At 41.7% G+C, this 20294-nt stretch overlaps 1 protein-coding gene across 1 annotated transcript; it reads left to right on the top strand.

Moving 5' to 3' along the window:
- Positions 1–879: 879 nt before the first annotated feature.
- Positions 880–16115, top strand: HRASLS (HRAS like suppressor). The gene is made up of 4 exons (XM_003792696.3): positions 880–968; positions 6461–6599; positions 9385–9650; positions 15863–16115. Exons 2-4 carry the CDS (start codon positions 6461–6463, stop codon positions 15962–15964), a joined length of 507 nt encoding a protein of 168 aa, XP_003792744.1. The 5' UTR covers positions 880–968; the 3' UTR covers positions 15965–16115.
- The last annotated feature ends 4179 nt before the right edge of the window (positions 16116–20294 follow it).

The raw sequence follows: 20294 nt of genomic DNA, 5'->3' as shown, positions 1-20294 counted from the left end.
GGCCCCATCCCATCCCAGGCCAGGTAAATTTCCCGCTGGAGGAAGCCAGTATCTGAAGATTTAAGGGCTGGAGTGCCCTCCCTTTTCCCATTCTCCTTTCTCTCTTCTCTGAGGTCGATCTGCAGCTGGGGTTACTAACAAGGAACAACTGTGCATCAAAGCCCTTGGGCAATGGATCAGACTCTTAACTACACAGTATGAGTGTGTGTGCAGGGTGTGTGTGCGTGAGTGTGTGTTCTGGCCTCTCCTTTCTCCACCCTTCGCTGAGTCAAAGACCAAGAGGCTTTCTTAGCGTTCAAGGACCAGGATCCTTTCGGTCCTACAGGGATATATATCGAGCTACAAGAGGGCGCCCTTCTGGTCGCTGTAGTGTGTGCCCATGATGGGTGCACCAGGCATTTCTGGGCTGGACAAAACCGATCATCTCCATAACCGCAGAGCCTAGCACAGCGCATGGTACCCTAAAAGTTGATGCAGGGTTTTCCAGTGGCTGGGAGGGGTGTAATTGGTTAGCTACGGTGCTGGCCGCGCTCGCCCGCGGGGTTTGCGTGTGCGGCGCCGCGTGAGGGCACGCGGAGGGCGGGGGCCGGGCTGGGGCTCGCGAGGCGGGCGGGGACGGCGCCCGGAGGCGAGCGCCCCCCGCGGGCGGGCGGAGAGGTGCTCCTGGCGGCGCGGGGCCGAGCCCGAGCGACCGTGCGGGCCTCCGCGGCCGAGCGGGCGGCTCCCGGGCGCCGGACGTGCGCGGCAGGTCCCGCCCGGCCCGGCGTCTGGGCGCCGCCGCGCGCCGGCCTCTCGGAGCCGCCGAGGGGTCGCTGGAGCCTCTCCGCGCGGCGCGGCTGGGGCTGGCGTGGGCCCTGGAGGGCGGCCCGAGTGGCGGTGGGCTGCTGCCGCCTTGGCCTTTCCGGGTGCAGATGGACTCGGCCCGCGGCCGCTAGCAGGAGGGGCTAGAAGACGACCCGGGCTTAAGCGTGAGCTGTGCTGGGCGAAGGGAGGGAGGACCTGTGGCCCCCCGGCGACCGAGTTTTAACCGTCAAACGGAAAAAGTTCGAATGATTAGGGAACATCTTATCTAATTCATCCTCCTCTTTTATTTACAAACGGGGAAACTGTCTGCAGGGAGAGACTTGCTTCTCTAAGTCACATGAGTATTTAGCAGAGTTGGGACTGCTTAGCACGGCCTTTTAAACCCACTGTCCTCTCTGAAGCAAGTGTGACTAATAATACAAGTAATTATCATATTAGATTTCGGAAACGTGGATGGTGGTATTCCTTTAGCACTCAGAACTATTCATATGACTCCTGTGCTGGAACACGCAGCCATTCAAATCCTCCCTGGACTTAGGTCCTCATTGTTTCACTTGCTCAACAGTTAGTTGTGCCGGGTGACCGCTAGATACTTAAGGTATAGGGATAAACAAGAACCAGCCATCCACATCCACATCACGCCTCAGAGAAAATTCCCCAAACACTGTGGCTGACGCAAGTGTGGGAAGTGGGACTGGCCTGTTCACAGACAAGATGCGCTGTGCTGGAAACCCAGGAGACGTCATTCTGGCAGAATGGAGGAAGACCTAAGGGAGGAGGTGGCATGTCGCCTGGATCTTTAAGAGTGGGTCGTCAGGGGGCATTTGGAAATTGGTATTTCAGGTAGAAGTTTCAGTGTTAGCAAAAAACCAAAACTCTTGAGTGTGAAGAATAATAGACACTTGCTTTGTCCAGAATGTAGGACTGAACAGGAAGGAGGCCAGGATGATACAAGGGGTAAACTGGGGAGTCAGTGGAGGGAAGAAGCATGGGAAGTATTCCAGGCAGAGCATGATAGTGCTGTGGCAGAGGATGGTTACTTTGGCCCAGGAGTTGAAATCTTAAATTACAGAGAATATTGAACCAAGAATCCTTGCAGCCATGAGGGTCTGTGAGTTAGCCAGTTGGGAAGCGCGGGGCTTCATGGAAGCATCTCAGTGTAGCTGGATCATAGAGGAAAAATACATCTGGAATGGGACAAGGTTCAAATCAAGTTGAGAGATTTGAATAGAATAGAGTTTGAGGGAGTAGTTGGCAAAAAGTGCTCTTAGTATTCCTGAACACAAGTGGCCTTTTGGACATGAGCAGCAGTTAATCAACCCGTCCTTGTGTATGCAGGGAGAATTTATATACATCGATCAACGTGGAGCTACAAGGAGAGCAGTCTGTTTCTGCAATTGCAATGGGATATTTCTTATATTAATAGAAAGATGAAAGACTTACCTTAATATCCCTCTTTATTACAAACTCTTCATTCAATTTTGTGCAGATGGATAAAGCATTTTTACCATAAAGATTGTAACAGAGAACTTTATAAATGTATCTGTACTTGATTCTGTATTATCTCATACTGAAACACTACATCGCACACCTATATATCCTATATCGCACACCTGAATGAAGTAAGTAGATGTGATTCATGTAAATCGGACAGGTTATGGCCATTTTCCTAAGATCTGAGCCTAAGTATCTTATAGAGGCCCTACCTCATCTGGGCACCTCCCCAACAGAAGAGAAGCAGTTGTTTCCCAGTAAGACTCCACTTCCCTTTTCTGGTTCTTCATATGAATGTTTAAAAACTTCCTGTTTGGTTATGTGAAATATGTATTTGTGTGCTTTTGCAGCTTCTCTACTGGGCATGTGAGAAGAGGGGGAAGGTGAAAGTTTGTTTAGTAGCAACTCCCTTGTGTACTGATGTTAATCAGCTTTAGAAGGAAAGAGCATCAAGTAAGAAGATAGACCTGAAATTGAATTCCAGTTTTGTCATTTATGTCCTGTGTGACTGTAGGTCTGGCACGTATATCATCTGAGTCTCAATTTCCCCATCTGTAAAATGATGTTTATAACAATTAGGTCACAGTCGTTAGCTAGCCTAACAACATTCTGTCACCAGTAGAATCCCACACGTTCTCCTTCTTATAGCCACACCCACTCCTCTCTCACCACTTCTTAACTCTTGGCAGCCACTGTCCTCTGTTTTTATAATTTTTTTTTTCATTTCGAGAATGTTAAACAAGTGGAATCATACAGTATTTGACCTTTTGTTTTCTTTTCACTCTGCGTAATTTTCTTGAGATTCATTCATGTTGTTACATGTGTCAATAGTTTGTCCCTTTTTATTATCTAATAGTACCCCATGATATTCCTGTAACACAGTTTTTTAACCACTTACCTATGAAAAGTTATCTGGATTGTTTGCAGTTTGGGCCTGTGATGAATAAAGCCACTGTAGTGACTGGGTGAATATCCATTTTGAATTGTCTTTATTCTCTATGATAAATGCCTTAAAGTACAATTGTCGGATTGTATAGTAGTTACAAATTATTTTTGAGAAACTGCCAAAAGGATACTAGTCCTTTCTCAGATACGTAGTTTGCAAATACTGTTTTTTCCATTCTGAAGCTTGTCTTTTCATCTTCTCAACAGAATCTTTTGTAGTGCAGAAGTTTTTAATCTTGAAAACAACCAATTTATCTATTTTTTCCTGTTATGGATCACACTTTTGGTGTCATCTAACCTTCTTCTACTGTAGACCCTGAGAATTTTCTCCTATGATTTTCCCTCTAATTTATGGTTTTACATTTAAGCCTGTGATCCATTTTGAATGATGTATAAGATTTAAGTCAGGATTTATTTATTTGTTACCTATGGATGTCTGTTTTCTCCGGCACCAGTTTTTGAAAAATCTTCTGCATAATAGCATATGACCCTGGCCAGTCAGGTTACCTGCCTAATTCTGTTTTCCTTTATGTTAAAAATGAACGGATCAAACTAGGACTAGATGGGTAAGAATTTCAGCTGCGTCCCTTGAAGTTCCAAGATCCCATGAAGCCTCAGTAGTGGCAGCAGTGGGGTTAAGGGGCAAGCGGGGCTCTTCACGCCCTCCTTGACATCATCCAGCCCAGTGCTGCTTTTTATGTTTTATGTTTTTATGGTTCTATCTGGTACATGATTTGATAAAAGGTCTCCACTGCTAGAAAACGAGTTTGAAGACCTGTGACTCTCAGTGTTCAGCGTCGGGACTCACTTTTTCTCTTACAGATTAGCCTTCAGCTTTCTCTTTCACTTTCTCGAGGGTTTACTCATGTGAAATGTTTTCCTTGGTGTCCTGTCATTTCTCATGATAAATACGATAGGCTTTATGAAATTAACTTATCCATACTTCATTGTTTAGTTTACAAAGAGTGTCAGAAATTGAAAATTGGCTAAATATATTAAAACTTTACAGTAGAAGAATCCATCCCACAGCATTATCTTGGCAGAGAGAGAGAGAGGATAAGAAACTAAAATACCACATAAACCACGACCCAGTCTCAACATTTATGAATAGCCACTCTCTTCACCCGCCTTTCTAGCTCTTGCCAATTCGTGAAGTGTTTTGACAGTTTACCAGTTTGCAAGGGTGACTTGCAAGTCCTGTCTTCTTGTGCCTGTCTTCAAAATGACAGTGACAGTCTGAGTGACATGCCCAAAGCTATAGAACTAGTATCACATAGAAGACTAAGAGACTAGCTCACATCATTAACCCTTACTCTAGTTGTTTTCCCTACATTTTATAATATAAATGTTTCCCTGGGTGTTTTCCAAAAGTTGGCATTTGATACTGTGGCCTTTTATCTATAAAATGGGATAATAACATAATAAACTCGGATAGTCATAGATTTTTTTTTTCCAGCTAAATAGGGTTAATTGAGATAGCGCATTTGAAAAAAGATATTACTCTACAAAGTGTTCCCTGTTCAAATGGTGGTTATTATTACAAGCTTTGGCGAGGTCTCAGAACTCTAGTAGGCAGCTGTGTGTGCTTGCTAATTCCTATTCTTAAGAAATGTGTTTGTTTATGTCACAGTATATTAGCTATTTTTCCTTTTAGTACCCACGTGGCCAAATTGTGAACTGCCATATTAATAAGACTCAAACATTTGAGAGGGTGGTTAGACTTAATGGTTTCCATAAAGTTGTTTTAATGGTTATTTTCCAACAGATGGACAGCATACATTTGGCCACATTTCTGTAACAGTGTGATGATTGAAGTTTTCAACAGATGGCACACAAATACTTCGGAAAGCACCCTTTCAATATTAATTGTTGTAAAAAAAAAATACTTTTAGAGTGCCAGAAAAATGATGGTCTGTGTTCCCAAGTCTTTAGCCTGTACTATTATGATTTGGATGATTTGGAAGTTTCCATTATTGGCCCTTGGAGTTATTTTATAAATGAACACACATAACTGCATTAGAGTGAAATGATGAGGAACACCCTGTTGTCAATTAGAGATTCAATATGGATATGGCGTTAAATCGCCCTTTGTTGATAGATGTACATAATTTCCTCCTTTTGAGTTGTTCTGCTTCTGTGCTATACACAGTGAACATAATTTCCCATAAAAATTAACTGTCAGAAATGTATATGTTGTTTCTGAAAAGTATTGACTTAAAAGGAAAAAAACTCACCAAACTTAGAATTTTCAAACTTACTCATCAATGTGATGAACACCCCCACCTTCCGAGTTACCCTCCTTTGATTGTTTACCATCTTGTGTGGCTTCTGGAATCAGTAAGTGAGACATCAGAGAGATAAGTAGGGCAGGAGAGAGAATGGTATAAGCCTGTGGAGGCATTTGTGATTGTTACAGTGACAGAGGGTATTTACTGAGATTTAGTGGGGAGAAGCCAGAGGGCTTAGACGTGCACATAGTATAGCTATGAACAAGAAGGAAATACCCCATGTTCTGCATTATACCTGACTAGCTGGCTGGACGTCCATCTGAATCTGGAACTTATCTCTGCTTTAATTAAATGACAGAGTAAGTTTTGCATTACAGGTTATTTCTTGCAGAGGCTTAGTATTCACAGAATCTTAGCATTGTCCTGTACGTCTGCTCTTTGATTTTACGATGCTGCTATATGAAAGGCTGAAAGGCTTCTCATGTTTTCCTCCCAAATCCCTGCTTATTCTTGCTAAGTAAGTGCAAGCATACAGACACCGTATTGTGACTTTTAGTGGAGTTATGACTAAACATTTACTTAGCAAAATACATATATATAAATAATACAAATTTACTTCTCCTTTATTTCCTGTATTCCAAATAGGGCATGTTTTAATATTTAATATTTTTAGAATTTTGTGTGTAACTAAATTACGTTGCCCATGAATGTGTGGATTTAAAGGAACAATTATAAAATATTTGTTATAATTAGAGAGTTCCGCAATTATACTGTAAGCAATAGCAGACAGTCTTTCTCCACTGTCCACTATGAACACATAATTTGGTATTGGAATCATTCAAAGAAAAAGATGATGACTTGAATCTAAGTCTTCAGTAAGGAATGCAGTCTCAGTAAATTCTGTAACCTTCTGCTTCTATGGAAATCTTAAACTGATTCTCTTTGGGCAAGTTATATCAGCCAGATCCTCTTTGTGTCTGTCATTGCAGATGGCGTGTAATGATGGCTTCAGTTTGCGCTACCCTGGCAACCCACACCCAGGGGACTTAATTGAAGTGTTCCGTCCTGGCTATCAGCACTGGGCTCTGTACCTGGGTGACGGTTATGTCATCAATATAGCACCTGTAGGTAAGATTGGTCTCCCAGGGCTCCTGGGAGCTATTTAGTTTTCTTATTATAATAGAAATCAAGAACAAAATCATAAAACAAATAAAGTGTACATGAATCCAACTAAACTAGGTTTAGGAAAGGATATTCTAATATCACCAGGATATAGGGATTTGACCATTATCAAGTCTTTCGATCTCAGTTGGGCATGGTAGCTTCTGTAATCCTATCAACTTGAGGCAGGAGGATCCTTGAGCCCCTGAGTTTGAGGCTGTAGTAAGCTATAATCACACCACTGTACTCCAGCCTGGGGGGCAGAGTAAGGCACTCCAGCCTGGGGGGCAGAGTAAGACTCTTGTCTCTTAAAAAAAAAAAAAAAAAAGGACTCTCATCACACAGCTGTATATTTTCTTTCTCTCTATACTGTCTTCACTGTGCCTGGCTATGTCTTTATAAAAACTGAATTGATGACCATAAGCAGCTTTAAGTTCTCATTCCTAAAGAGTCTGTGAACCAACAGCAAAGAGATATTCCTGGCCTGTTGCAGTTTAAAGATCGCAAAGACCAACTCCACTTGGTCTAGTGAGAATTATATGCCCCTTGCTGGGCCACTACTATACCCAGGAGAGTGGGATACTATGCTTGGCTCAGACAGTCATTTCCAGGAAGAAATAGGCAGTGGTGGGAAGGGATGCTGGGTAGATAAAAACAATAGCCACTGCAACAACCATTAGAAGGTTGTATTTCTAGACATGTTTAATTGAATGGGAGGTGGTCTTGATATAATGCTTATTTGAAATTTTTGGATTAAAATGCAATATGTAATATGATACTCAGTTTGCTAAAAAAACTGTACATACATAAATACACACATTTATACATATGTGTTCATAAAAGTCATAATCAAAATATATAAAAAACGTAATAGCTATTTATTGGTAATAGGATAATGGATGATTTCTATTTACATGTTTATACCTAATTTTTATGTATTTTATATATATTTAAAAATTAACATGTATTAATTTATTACAAATAATGCAAATAACATATATATGCAAAATATATATATGCAAATATATATGCATATAACAAAATATATGCAAATAACAAAATAACTAGGAGTTTACTTTTTATTTTGGGGGGAGAGTTTTATTTTTTTAAAGATATCTTTAAAGACATATTTGCAGGTCTAAGTCTTACTATATGGGGAACTTGTAAGAATTTTTAATGAGGTGGTGGTTATAACATTTTTGGATATTTGCCTCTTGTTCTCAGATATTATAAATGGAAAGGGCAAGTAAAATGGCATTCATGATTCAGAGCTGTTAGTTTCTGATGATTAGTATTTACATTAACTCTGCAGTTTTCACATCTGGAAAATAATATGAGATTTTTGGTGCTCTTTTCTTATTTTTATGTCTTAAAATTCATACTAATGTGGTTCAAGCATTGAGCTTTAATCTTGTCGACTGAAATTCAGTTCCTGAATCAAATTGTAATTTAATTGTATTGTTAATGACTATGTTTTTCAAGCTAGTTTCTCTCTCCATGCTCCAATTTCCTCATTTTTGCATTAGGCTACTAAAAGAAAAAAATTAGTAATTCTGACTAGGATATACATGCTATAAAGACTTGTAAGGTGTAAGAACTTAGGCTGGAAATGCTGCTCAGTGAGAAAGAGGATAGACCAAAAGCGGGGGGCGGGGGGGCAGAAAGAAAGTTTGGTTTTGGTCATCGCTAAAAGGGAACATTTCTAAACACTGTTTATATAGAGATCCTTCCTCTCATGATTCACCAGGACTTGGCCACACATATACATTGTAGACCGTTTCAGAGGGATGAGTACCTAGCATTTAGCCTGTGCCTTGAGGAACTGTCTGTCCAACCTCAAGAACTGACATGGCAGGCTGTTATGCAAAGGTTCCTGGCAGCCTAAGTAAATGCTTATCAGTAGAGGCAACTAAAGTGGAGCGTGGGGAATGGGACATTGTGGCTGGTAGGTAAAGCACAGCCTGGGGCCACATGTGGTGGATGATACCTCCCAGATTAGCTTCTGATGCACAATGTAGTTTCCAGGCCTAAGGAGCTGGCAACGTAGAAGCAGGTCCCCAGCCTGACTCCAGCTGACCCCTTAGAGTACCGGAGGAACATGCAGGTTTCAGAAGAGGATTTAGATTCCAAATTGAAGCCTAATTGGAAAAAAAAAAACCAAAAATGTGTAAACAGGGTGGTAAGGATGAGGAGTGCAGCGTAGGCACTAGGGTGGGCCTCCCAATGATAAGGCACTGCTACTAAGTTCTAAATAGTTTAGAAGGGGTCAGATGCTGAGATAGAAACTGCTTTATAGAAAAAGTGGGCAATATCTCAGCTGTACTATGTAAGAAACATATACCAATATCTCTCATGATAAAACCAATCAACAGAGAACTTATTCCCAAAGATTGGGTCCAGTATCTTCACCTAATTTGTTCTGTGATGACATGATCTATTTTCCGAAGGGCTCAACAACTTGGACTTTACCTAACAAATGTAAGCCATATAACCTAATCATTTGTACCCTCATGTTAATCTGAAATAAAATAAATTAGTTACTGTTAAGAAAAGGTTTTCTTACATTCTCACTCATAGGATTTTGAGTGCTATTGATACATTAGAATGAGTGCTTGAGGCTGATAAGATTAAGTGGTTTTTAGTTTGATGTTAAGAACAGCACTATGTTTAGACATCTCGGCATTTCCAAAGTCTTCATTGGGGTTCACTGGACTGGGTCCCAGTACCTTGCTAACCAGAATTCTCCTTGCAGACGGTGTCCCCACAGCATTTACTAGTGCAAAGTCTGTGTTCAGCACAAAGGCTCTGGTGAAGATGCAGCTCTTGAAGGATGTTGTGGGAGATGACAAATACAGAGTAAATAATAAATATGATGAAACATACCCGCCTCTTCCCGTGGAAGAAGTCATACAACGGTCAGAATTTGTTATTGGAGAGGAGGTATCATATGACTTACTTGTTAACAATTGTGAGCACTTTGTGACCTTGCTTCGATATGGTGAAGGAGTTTCAGATCAGGTGAGTTTTCTTTAGGAGATACAAGAAGTTTCTTACATTGAGAAAGTAGTAACTATTGGCTATGATAAGGTTCCCAGGCCTCAAACATAGTGAGAGGAACAAGATAATATAAGAACAAGGACGGTCAAAGAAAGGAATTGAGTTGTCTAAGTTCATGCAGGAAGTTAATGACGATCTGAGACTAGACCTGGGATATCATGAATTAAGGCTACAGGGGCTTTGAAGTAACTTTCTGTCAGTCTCATTGCCTTCAGTCTCAATTTTTTTCCATTACTCCACCATACAGCAATCTCAAATCAGTAACCTCCTATGCTGAAAAGAATATGTTGGAATGGGGGTTGATTTGCCAAAAACACAGATGGTCATTCTGAGATTCTTTTTCATTGGTTGGACAGACACCAGTTGATGACACATTTCAGTGGGTTTGTGAATGCTTCCTACATCCTTGTGCTGCTAGTTTCAGTGAAATGTGCTTTTTAAGTAGATCCTTTGACTAAGCTTTGGGATGACTTTTAATGGATTACTTGACTTTACTTTTTCAAGATACTTTGCAATTTTGTCAGTTACCAACCACTGTTTTATAGTATGTCAGATTCCTAACTAACAGCACGGCTAATTCAGCTGCCCTTTCCCTGCCCTGTCATCCTAACTGTCCAATTCTGTCCCTAATATTTTAAACCAAAGATATATTAAATTGATACAAGAGAATGAATATATCAAACTTTTATCAAGAAGTCTTTCTTGGCTTATAATACATATAAAAGGGTTATTTTAAAAATTAAAATATCAAAAATAATTTAAAAGATTTTAAACTCCAGGTTGTTACTAATGAAAATTTTTAGAAGACTAAAAATTTAAAGAATAATATCATAAATATTTTAATAACATTTTAATAACTCAGATTGATTCATGGCTTCCAGTATCTTGAAATGGGGAATCAGTTATATAGAAACTTCTATCATAAGAAATGAGATTATAATTCTTGCAGAAGCTTGGAGAAATGGGAGATAGAGCATGATAAAGGATATGTTTGTTTTCATTAGGAAATAATTTAATTGGAAATTTGTTCTTATTAGGAATCACATTAATGTAAGGAATATTCAACTGTGACAGTAAATTGATTTTGAGCTAGAACACACAAGACAAACTCAAAATCCTGCTCACCTTTGATTGAAAGCTAAGGAAATAGGCTCCATTCCCCTTCTTTACTGACAAAGTTGTTCACTACACTCAACAAGCAATTTTATTTATTTATGTATTTATGTAGATACTTATTTGATTTTTGGAAATAGAGAGGTGTTGATCAAAGTGTATGAAGGTTTGGTTATGCAAGATAAATAAGTTCCTGTTATATACCATATAACAGAGTCGATGATTAATAATGCTATGCTGTGTACTTAAGAATTTGCTAAGAGTGTAGATTTTACGTTAAGTTCTTTTACCACAAAAGGAAAAAATAACAAGACACAACAACAGAAAAAGAAATAGTCACACAAAAATAAAAAAAGGGAAGAAATTTTGGAGGTCATAGAGATAAGTTTATGGCATTGGTTGTGATGATGGTTTTGTGAGTACACACTTAACTCCAGACACACCAAGTTGAATACATTTCTACAGCTTTTTATGTCAATAACACTTCAATAAAGGGGTGGAAAAGGAATTTTATAAGGAATTTTATAAAATGTGATTAAATAGAGATTAGAGCCATCTTCTTGCTTTGACTTTAATCTGCAGTGCATCATCTTTTCACCTTTTATACCCAGGCTCAAGACCCATGAGAAATTAATTTTTCTTCAACAAATAGAACCTATCTCCAGCAGCCTCTGATGAAGTTGATGCAGTGACAGTCTTAAGAACTTACCTGAGCTTTAGTGTTCTGCTGACCTGAGCTAGAACCCCATCTTTGCCTCTTATAGCTGAGTGACCTTGAGCACATTTACTTAACCTATACAATGAAGTTGTTCTAAACATTATGGAGCTATTCGAACTCTCTTGGCATGCTGTATTATGGATTATCCATCCTGATAGGTAGCTTGCCCATAATACATGTTATTTTAATTACAGTATTTAAAATTTTTGTTTAGGGCTTGGTGCCTGTGGCTCAAGCGGCTAAGGCGCCAGCCACATACACCTAAGGTGGCGGGTTCGTATCCCCAGCCCGGGCCCGCCAAACAACAATGATGGCTGCAACCAAAAAATGGCCAGGCGTTGTGGCGGGCGCCTGTGGTCCCAGCTACTTGGGAGGCTGAGGCAGGAGACTCGCTTGAGCCCAGGAGTTGGAGGTTGCTGTGAGCTGTGATGCCATGGCACTCTACCCAGGGGGATAGCTTGAGGCTCCGTCTCAAAAAAAAAAAAAAAAAAAATTTTTTTTGTTTAGATCATTATAGTACATTTAATAAAATCTTGATTGAACAGAAACTACAGCAACTGATTATTCATTACTATCAACAATTAATAGTATTGCTATGAATAATAGCTAGAATTAGATTAGCTTTTTAGATCCCTTTAGGCTTTGGGGTTTTTAGAAAAGTTTTCTGGGGAATGGCTATAAATTTCTCCAGTTAAAAAATTATAAATGCATTTAAAAAATGAGAAGGGCAGAAGGACTGTGGCTCCATCTTCTTATTCTTTGTGCTTTTCTGTATTAAAAAAAAAAAATTAACAGACAATTTTCCAGAACACTTCTTAGGTTCACAACAAAATTGAGCTGAAAATAAAGTGCCCTGCTCTTGCCTTCCCCCCACAAATAACCTCTCCACTATCAATACCTCACATCAGAAAGATACATTTGTGAAATTGATACAAACAACATTGGTATATCATTATCACCCATAATTCATCCCTACTTCACCCCCAGATTCTTGGCAATTATTCATTTCTTTTTACTTTGTCCAAAGTTTTGCCTTTTCTAGAATGTCATAGAGCAGAAATCACGCAGTGTATCTTTCAGACTGGCTTCTTTCACTTAGCAGTGCATGCATTTGAAGTTTCTCCAGGTACTTTCATCACTTGACAGCTGATTTCCTTTTAGTACTGAGTAACATTACATTGTATTTATCACAGTTTATTTATCCACTTGCCCATTGATAGACATCTTGGTCACTTCCATATTTGGGCAATTATGAATAAAACTGCCATAAACATCTGTATGCAGGTTTTTGTGTGGACATAAGTGGTGGACATAGACTTTGGCTCCTTTTGGTAAATATCAAGGGGCATAATAGATGGATCTTATGGTTAGAATATGCTTCATTTTATGAGGAGCCACTGGCTGTACCATTTTCTATCGCACCAGCAATGAGTGAGAGTTCCTGCTGTTGCACATTCCTTGTCAGCATTTGATGTTGTCATGTTTTGGATTTTAGCTCTTTTCTAGGCCTGTAGTGGTACTTCATTGTTTTAATGTGCGGTTGCCTAACCATACGTGATGCTGATTATCTTTTCATGTGCTTATTTTCCATCTGCATATCTTCTTTGGTGATGTGTCACTTGATAGTCTCTTGCCTGTTTTACTTGGGTTCATTTTCCTATTTTTTGAATTTTAAAGTTCTTTATATACAAGAGGGTGCCAAAAAATGTCTATACATTTTAAGAAAGGAAAAAAAAACTATTAAAATCGTAATACTCAAAAATTCTGATAACAAAAGATGACTACAAATCAAGTTTGAGCACCTCTTGTAATTGCAGAAGCCAAACTTGACTTAAGTATTACAGTTTTAATACAATTTTTTCCTTTCTTAAAATGACACCCTTTTTTGGCACCCTCTGTATTTTGTGTAAATCCTTTATCAGTTTTGTCTTTTACAAATGTTTTCTCCTAGTCTGTTGCTTATCTTTTCCGTGTTTTTAAAAATCTCTAAAACCAATACATTTTACTGTTATAGTCTAAACAAGTTATTAAAACATGTCTGTCTTGCTCTAAGACACCCATACCCTTGAATAGGCCTGGACGAGGCAGCATGGGAACTTATGCTGACTGTGCATCAATACGGACCTCTTCAGCCAGGAAGTCTCAGGGAAGAGCGGTCGTTTGTGACTCCACTGTGTTGATATCTAGGCATGGCCACTCTAGATTCAGCTGATGTTTCACTGGGCATGCACAAATGGTTAGAATGAGGCCTTTATTGCAGCACACAGAGAGAAAGCCCTGTAAAGGATAAAGTGTGCAGAGTCGGATTTGGTGATCTTACAATCCTAAATAAGACATGAGGTAAAACTCCTCAGCATTCTCATTCACCAAGAACGTCCTGAAATGTTATAGTCTTGCAGGTCAGATCCCATTGTATGTAACTTCAGGGGATTTTTCCCAATTAATGGGATTTTGTTACCTAGAATGAGACTTGAAATAAATTAACGTTTGGGATCTGGGAAACCACATGCACTGCCAGCAGTGGCCTTCTTATCTGGCTTGTGTGATCCTAGGGAATGTTAGTTTGGAATCAAGTTTGCTCATCCCTTCCCCAGGCCTCTTAGATTTAGGGGATTTCTCTAACATCTGTGTTTCTAAGGGCCAAAAGATAATAGGTTATTAGTTAGGTTTGCATCTAGCTGGGACCATTCAATACATAGGGTCCTACCATCTTTGCAGGATGTCTGTTTTTTCCAGGTGTTGACTGCACGTTCACATTTTTTCATTAACTACTACTGCCTTTCCTGATATCTGACCTTGGGTTTTCATCATTTACCTAAAATTGTACTAGGTTTGAGCTTGCTTTATAATGTTGATCCCTGTCTAATTGTGGATGCCGTCCCCTCTTTGGGATTTTATCCCATATCTTACATCTCCCTGCCTTCTATTCCTCCCACATGCTATGTGGGTAGCTCTGTGCTCTAATAAATTCTGATTATCTCCTAGGAAATAATTTGGGTACTGATTAACTAAAAATTATAAATAAAAATATAAAACAAGTGACTAACCAAATGCATAAAATTGAAATTATAAACTGAAATAGGATAAGTCAGGTCTAGAGCCAAGTTGTTTGTCAGTGTTGTTCTCCTTGGCAGCCGGGGGCTGGAGCAGAGGCAGAAATCACAGTCACAGGCCTTGTTCCTGCAGACTGCATGGTGATTCAGTAGAATGAATATATGGTGTAAATACGTGGAGCTTATTTCCCTACCTTATGTTTCTCTCCTAAGCCTGGCCCTTGGGAAGCTGCATTAGGGAGGTAGCATTATATTGCAGTAACCTGTGGGTGGCAGGGTCAGTAAAGCCTTCAGGTTAGACAGAGGGCATGCTTAAATATGAGCTGGGCCAGGTTTGTCAGCTCTTGGATTGGTCCCCAGAATCTTTGGAGAAAATGTTTTGTTTTATTTGAAAGCCCAATTCTTAAATCCCAGAGAACAAATGTTTTCAGAATACCTGATAACTCTGAAGTGTCTGAATGTGACCTTTGAGTCCTAAAATTGCATTCAACCCCATGTAGATAAAGGCAGTATGAGTTGAGGGCCATGAAAGCTATGAATATTCATTAGGTCCCTAATGAATAGGGACATGAATAGGGTCATCATGATAATGATTAATACCCTTAAAGCTGTAAGTGTCGAACTCTTTTATGGACAATTGGTCTTTAGAATGGTTTATTTTCTCTACCTGAAAAATTAATTTTTGACATGACAGTTAATGTCATTATTGACTTTTCTTGGTGCTCGTTTATCAGAGTACAAACAATGTTTAGCAAATAAGAGGTTATAGATATTCAGCTTATATCACATCCCTGGATTAGTTTGCTAATCCTGTAGTCAGAGAAATATACACACATATGCGCACACTACTTACCCAACCCCACCAAGGTATGTGTTTAAGGGGTAAGGGCTATATAGGGGGAGAAATGGCTATCAGGACACTCAAGCTATCTCTAAATCTCTTAGTGTATTGACCTTGGGAAAATCCTAAGTTTTTCAAAACAGGACTAATGCCAGTGTACTGTGAAGCTTAATGGGAACCCTGTGTATAATGAGTTTATAGACCATCAGATGTCTTAAAAATACAAGGAACATATATATACCTTTGTGTATTCATGTCTTTGGCAGAATTATTATAAAAATAAATCTATTCCTTCTTTATGTAGGATTTTAATTTTGCATTGAACTTTAAATGTATCTGTTGTATATTAAAACAGATCAACCATTTAGGAAACAAGCTAGAGCTTTGTTTAGGGCATGGAGATGTCTTCAGAATAAGATGGTTTTGTTTGTTTCTTGTTTCCTCACAGGCCAACCGAGCAATAAGTACCATTGGGTTTATGACAGCTGCTGCTGGTGTCTTCTCATTCCTGGGCTTGTTTTCAAAAAGACAAAGAGCAAAATACTATTAACAATTTACTGAAGAGATGTTGGAACTGAAGGAATTTATGAGGGAAAAAAGTACCTCGGATGAATCTTATTATTTTCAATGCATCATTATTGTTCCAACTGCTAGTGATGGATGGCAGGCTCTTTAATAAATTGCTTACTGATATTATCTTATCATTGAGCCAAGAGAATTTTTTTCCCTACTAGCATAGATTTGCTGTGGCAGCTTGAACAAGAAGCAGTAGTTTTAAAGTGAGCCAGCAGAGGATCTTAACAAAATCACATCACATTTCACCTTTGACTGTAAATATTGTTTTCCTTTTCCCTAAGGGTGGCTGTTTTGCCGGAGGGATGGAAAAACATTTATATATGAGTTTGGAAGAAATGTTCAGAGCCCCTAGTTGCTAGGGTTGACAACTAAATTCATATTTCTTGTCTTGTCAGAAAAGAAACTGGGAACTCTGATTAACAAGCCATTTGGGGAGGCAACCCCATGTACCTGAATCTGGGTAGATGTGAGTAGGTGGAAAGAAGAGAGCTCTTTTCTTCAAAGTTTCAGTTTTAGTGATTTACCTGGAATCTACTTGCTTGTCATAAGTACATGACAAGCAGAAGAGAGCTGTTATTTCTATAGAGTTACATTGTTCTCTTTGGATTTTGAAGTATTTCAGGGGTTTGACCTTTTAACCTTGCCAAGAAATTATTAAATATTGGCTTAATGTGCTATATTTAGAAAACAATACCCCATATTGCTTTAAAGACATCTACTACAGATCAAGGTATATGATTTTATTCTTACATTTTAGTCAGTATGTGTTTGAATTAAAGAAACTTTCTAACAATATTCCAGTAGAATTATTGGTGGCAGCAGGGGGATAAGGTGGGGTGCAGACCTTGGATTACATCAGACATTACAACATTACCCCATAAATAACACAGCCAGCCAGTAGCTTCCTTCCTGTGATGTCATTAAAAGCTTGGCATTACATAAAAGAAAAGTTCAAGTAAATATGAGGGGGGGGGAGATATGATGAGGGAATATGGTATATAAAATAAACGGAAGACTTGATTAACATCTTGGACTTATTAAACTGATACAGAGTTTACTCCAGGCCAGAAATATTCCTAAAGCTAATTTCAGGGTTAAGAATAGTGATAATAGAGGGATTGTGTACTGCATGTCAGAGCCAGCAGAGATCCTATTTTTTCCTTTACTTTTCCCTGATTAATCTCTTCCCTTCCTTATGACATCAATTCTGTCTCCAGATAACACCCAAACTCTCTCTGAAACTGATACCAGCTTGCTGGATTCTGCATCCGAGCAGCCCTAGAAACTGCTGGGCAGGCTGGCAGAACAACAAGCTGGCATTTCTCTTCAGGCAGGTCCTGGAATGGCCATGGAGCATGCCATAGCCAAGGACTTCTGATACTGACATCTGCCTGCCAGATTTATTATGCAAGCAGTTCTAAAACCCTGCTGAGTGGGCTAGCAGAAGAGCAAGCTGTTGCTTTGCTTTGGCAGGTCCTGGAAGGGATGTAGTGAACTCCATGTTCCGAGAAATCTCTGAAACTGACATCAGGCCCTGGGATGTAACATCCAAGTGGCCCTGCTAAGTAGGCTGTCTGGGAGCAGCTTCTTGGCTTCAGCAGGTCCTGGAAAAGGTGTGGAGAGCTCTGCCTGTGGAGCCTCTGAAAGTGGCACAAGCACTACAGATTTAGTACCCAAGTGGCCCTAAAATCTGCTGAGTGGCTGGTGGAACAGGGAACTGTCCCTTTCCTGTGGCAAATCCTAAAAAAAGGGGTGTGATCACTGCATTTTGGGGCAGCTGGTGCCAACATCAGCCTACCTGACTGGACATCCAGAAAACCCTAGAGCCTGATGAATAGCACTTGGTTAGCACAGACTCCACCCTCTACGGCCTAACTGCCTCCTGTGAGCTGGCTAATCAAACCCAACCAGAAAATCTCTAAACTACAATTTAGACACCCTAACTTTTTAGGAACACCCTGACTTTTTACCTTGAATTAATAAAAAATACAGGGGGTGGAGCCAAGATGGCAGACTGCAGCCAGCTTCCCACAAAGGGTCCCATCCAGAAGGAGACTTAAAGGACAGAAGTCTGGCAAGTAAATTGATGGTTTGGAGCTGAGCCAAGAGAGAAGATTGAAGCACCCACAACAACTTTGCTGAGGCAAGCTGTGACCCCCAAAATACAATCAAAAGGTACAAAACCCACCACCAGTGGCAGCAGCGATGTCCTCTGCTCCTAGAGCCGGACACGCCGCAGGTGGTGCCGAAGGAGCCCACTGCTCCTGGCAGGTGCATAACTGCTTGCTAGAGCCACACGTACCCCACGGGGGCAGTGCAGGAGTCCCCCACTCCGGGCAGGCTCAGAACTGCTTGCTAGAGCCATGTGCACCCCTTGGGGAAGTGGCAGAGTAGTTCCCCAACTAGGGGCAGGCCCAGAACTGCTTGCTGGAGCTGCACATGTCCTGCGGGTGGTGGCAGAGGAGTCTTCTGCTCTGTGTAGGCCCAGAACTGCTTGCTAGAGCCACAGGTGCCCCACAGAGGCTGGCGGAGGAGTCTGCCACTGCGGGCTGGCCAAGAACTGCTTGCTAGAGCCACGTGGCCCTGCAGGCAGCAGGGAAAGTGTCCCTCACTCCGGGCGAGCCCAGATCTGCTTGTTATAGCCTTGCATGTCCCTCAGGTGGATGCGGAGGAGCCCTCCATTCCAGGCGGGCCTAGAACGGCTTGCTAGAAGCACGCATGCCCAGCAGGCAGCAGCAGAGGAATCCCTGCTCTGGATGGGCCCAGAACTGTTTGCTAGAGCCATGCGTCCTGTGGGTGGCTGCAGAGGAGTCCTCTGTTCTGGGAAGGCCCCAAAACTGCTTGCTAGACCCATGCGTGCCCCGTGGGGGCCGGTGGAGGAGTACCCTGCTCTGGTCAGGCCCAGCAAGCTGTATATCCAAGGAAGAATATTTAAGAACACAAATACAGGTACAAAGCAGGCCCCAGAACTGCTTGCTAGAGCCGCATGACTCCTGCGGGCAGCGGGTGGTGGCAGAGGAGCTCCCAGCTCCGGGCAGGCACAGAACTACTTGCTAGAGCCACACATGCCCTGCAGGCAGCGGTGGAGGAGTCCCCCACTCTGGGCAGGCCCAGGACTGCTTGCTAGGGTCAAGCACCCCACAGGCGGCAAAAGAGATCGCAGCTCCAGGCCCCCACTCCAGGTGGGCCCAGAACTATTTGCTAGAGCCATGTGTGTCCCGTGGGCTCCTGCGCCAGGAGGGACCAGATCAGCTAGCTAGTGCTGCACACATCCAGCGGGTGGCAGGGGAGGAGTCCTCCCTCCCATTCCCCTAACCCCCTGGTTGCCCCAGCAGGGGTGAACTAGGACTAATCCAGCATCTGCTGTTCCCCTGCCCCACGGTTGCCCTGGTGGGCAAACTAGGACTGATCTGGTCACACATGTGCCCTGCACCACCGCTGCTGTTCCCCCGCCCCGCCCCCCCATTGCTCCGGTGGGGCTGAACTAGGACTGATCTAGCTGCAGCGGTTCCCCTGCCCCCCAGTTGCCCCTGTGGGGCCGAACTAGGACTGACCTGGCTGCGTGAGTTCCCTGCACAGCCGCTGCTATTCCTTCGACCCCTGGTTGCCCCAGTGGGGCTGATCAAGGACTGATCCGGTCACTGCCGTTCCCCTTCCCCCAGTACCCCCAGTGGGGCCAAACTAGGACTGATCCAGCTGTGGAGCGCTCCGCACCACCACTGCAGTTCCCTTGCCCCCCGTCACCTCGGTGGAACTGAACTAGGACTAATCAGGCTGCTGCCAGTCTCCTGCCCCCCAGCGCCCCAGCAGGCCAAATGAAGTCTGATCTGGCTACGCAAGCTCCCGTGTACCTGCTGCGGTTCCACTGTGCCATCGTCGCCCCAGCGCCTGAGAACTAGGAGAAGATGACAGACATGTCCTGTCTCTCTGGGCAACCAGAAGAAGCCACTGACTGAACAGTTCTAATGAGGTCTCCAAACAGGGTAAACTGAGCATGGGGCAGAATCAGCAGAAAAACTCTGGCAACTTGAATAACCAGAATAGATCAACTTCCCCAAGGAAAAATAGGGCAGATGCAATTGAAGACCCCATCCATAAACAGATGGCTGAGATGTCAGAAATCGAATTCAGAATTTGGATAGCAAATAAGATTAACAGAATGGAAGAAAGGAGGGAATTAGAATTTCAAGAAATTATTCAAAAGATATCTCAAGAAATTATTCAAAAGATGTCTCAAGAATTCAACGATTTCAAAGTTAAAATGATCAAAGATTTTGAAACACTGAGACAAGAGGTTGCAGCCC

The sequence above is a fragment of the Otolemur garnettii genome, unplaced genomic scaffold (assembly GCF_000181295.1).
Source record: "Otolemur garnettii isolate 467f Iridium unplaced genomic scaffold, OtoGar3 scaffold00060, whole genome shotgun sequence".
NCBI classification, from domain to species: Eukaryota; Metazoa; Chordata; class Mammalia; order Primates; family Galagidae; genus Otolemur; species Otolemur garnettii.
This window is presented reverse-complemented; position numbering and strand designations above follow the sequence as displayed.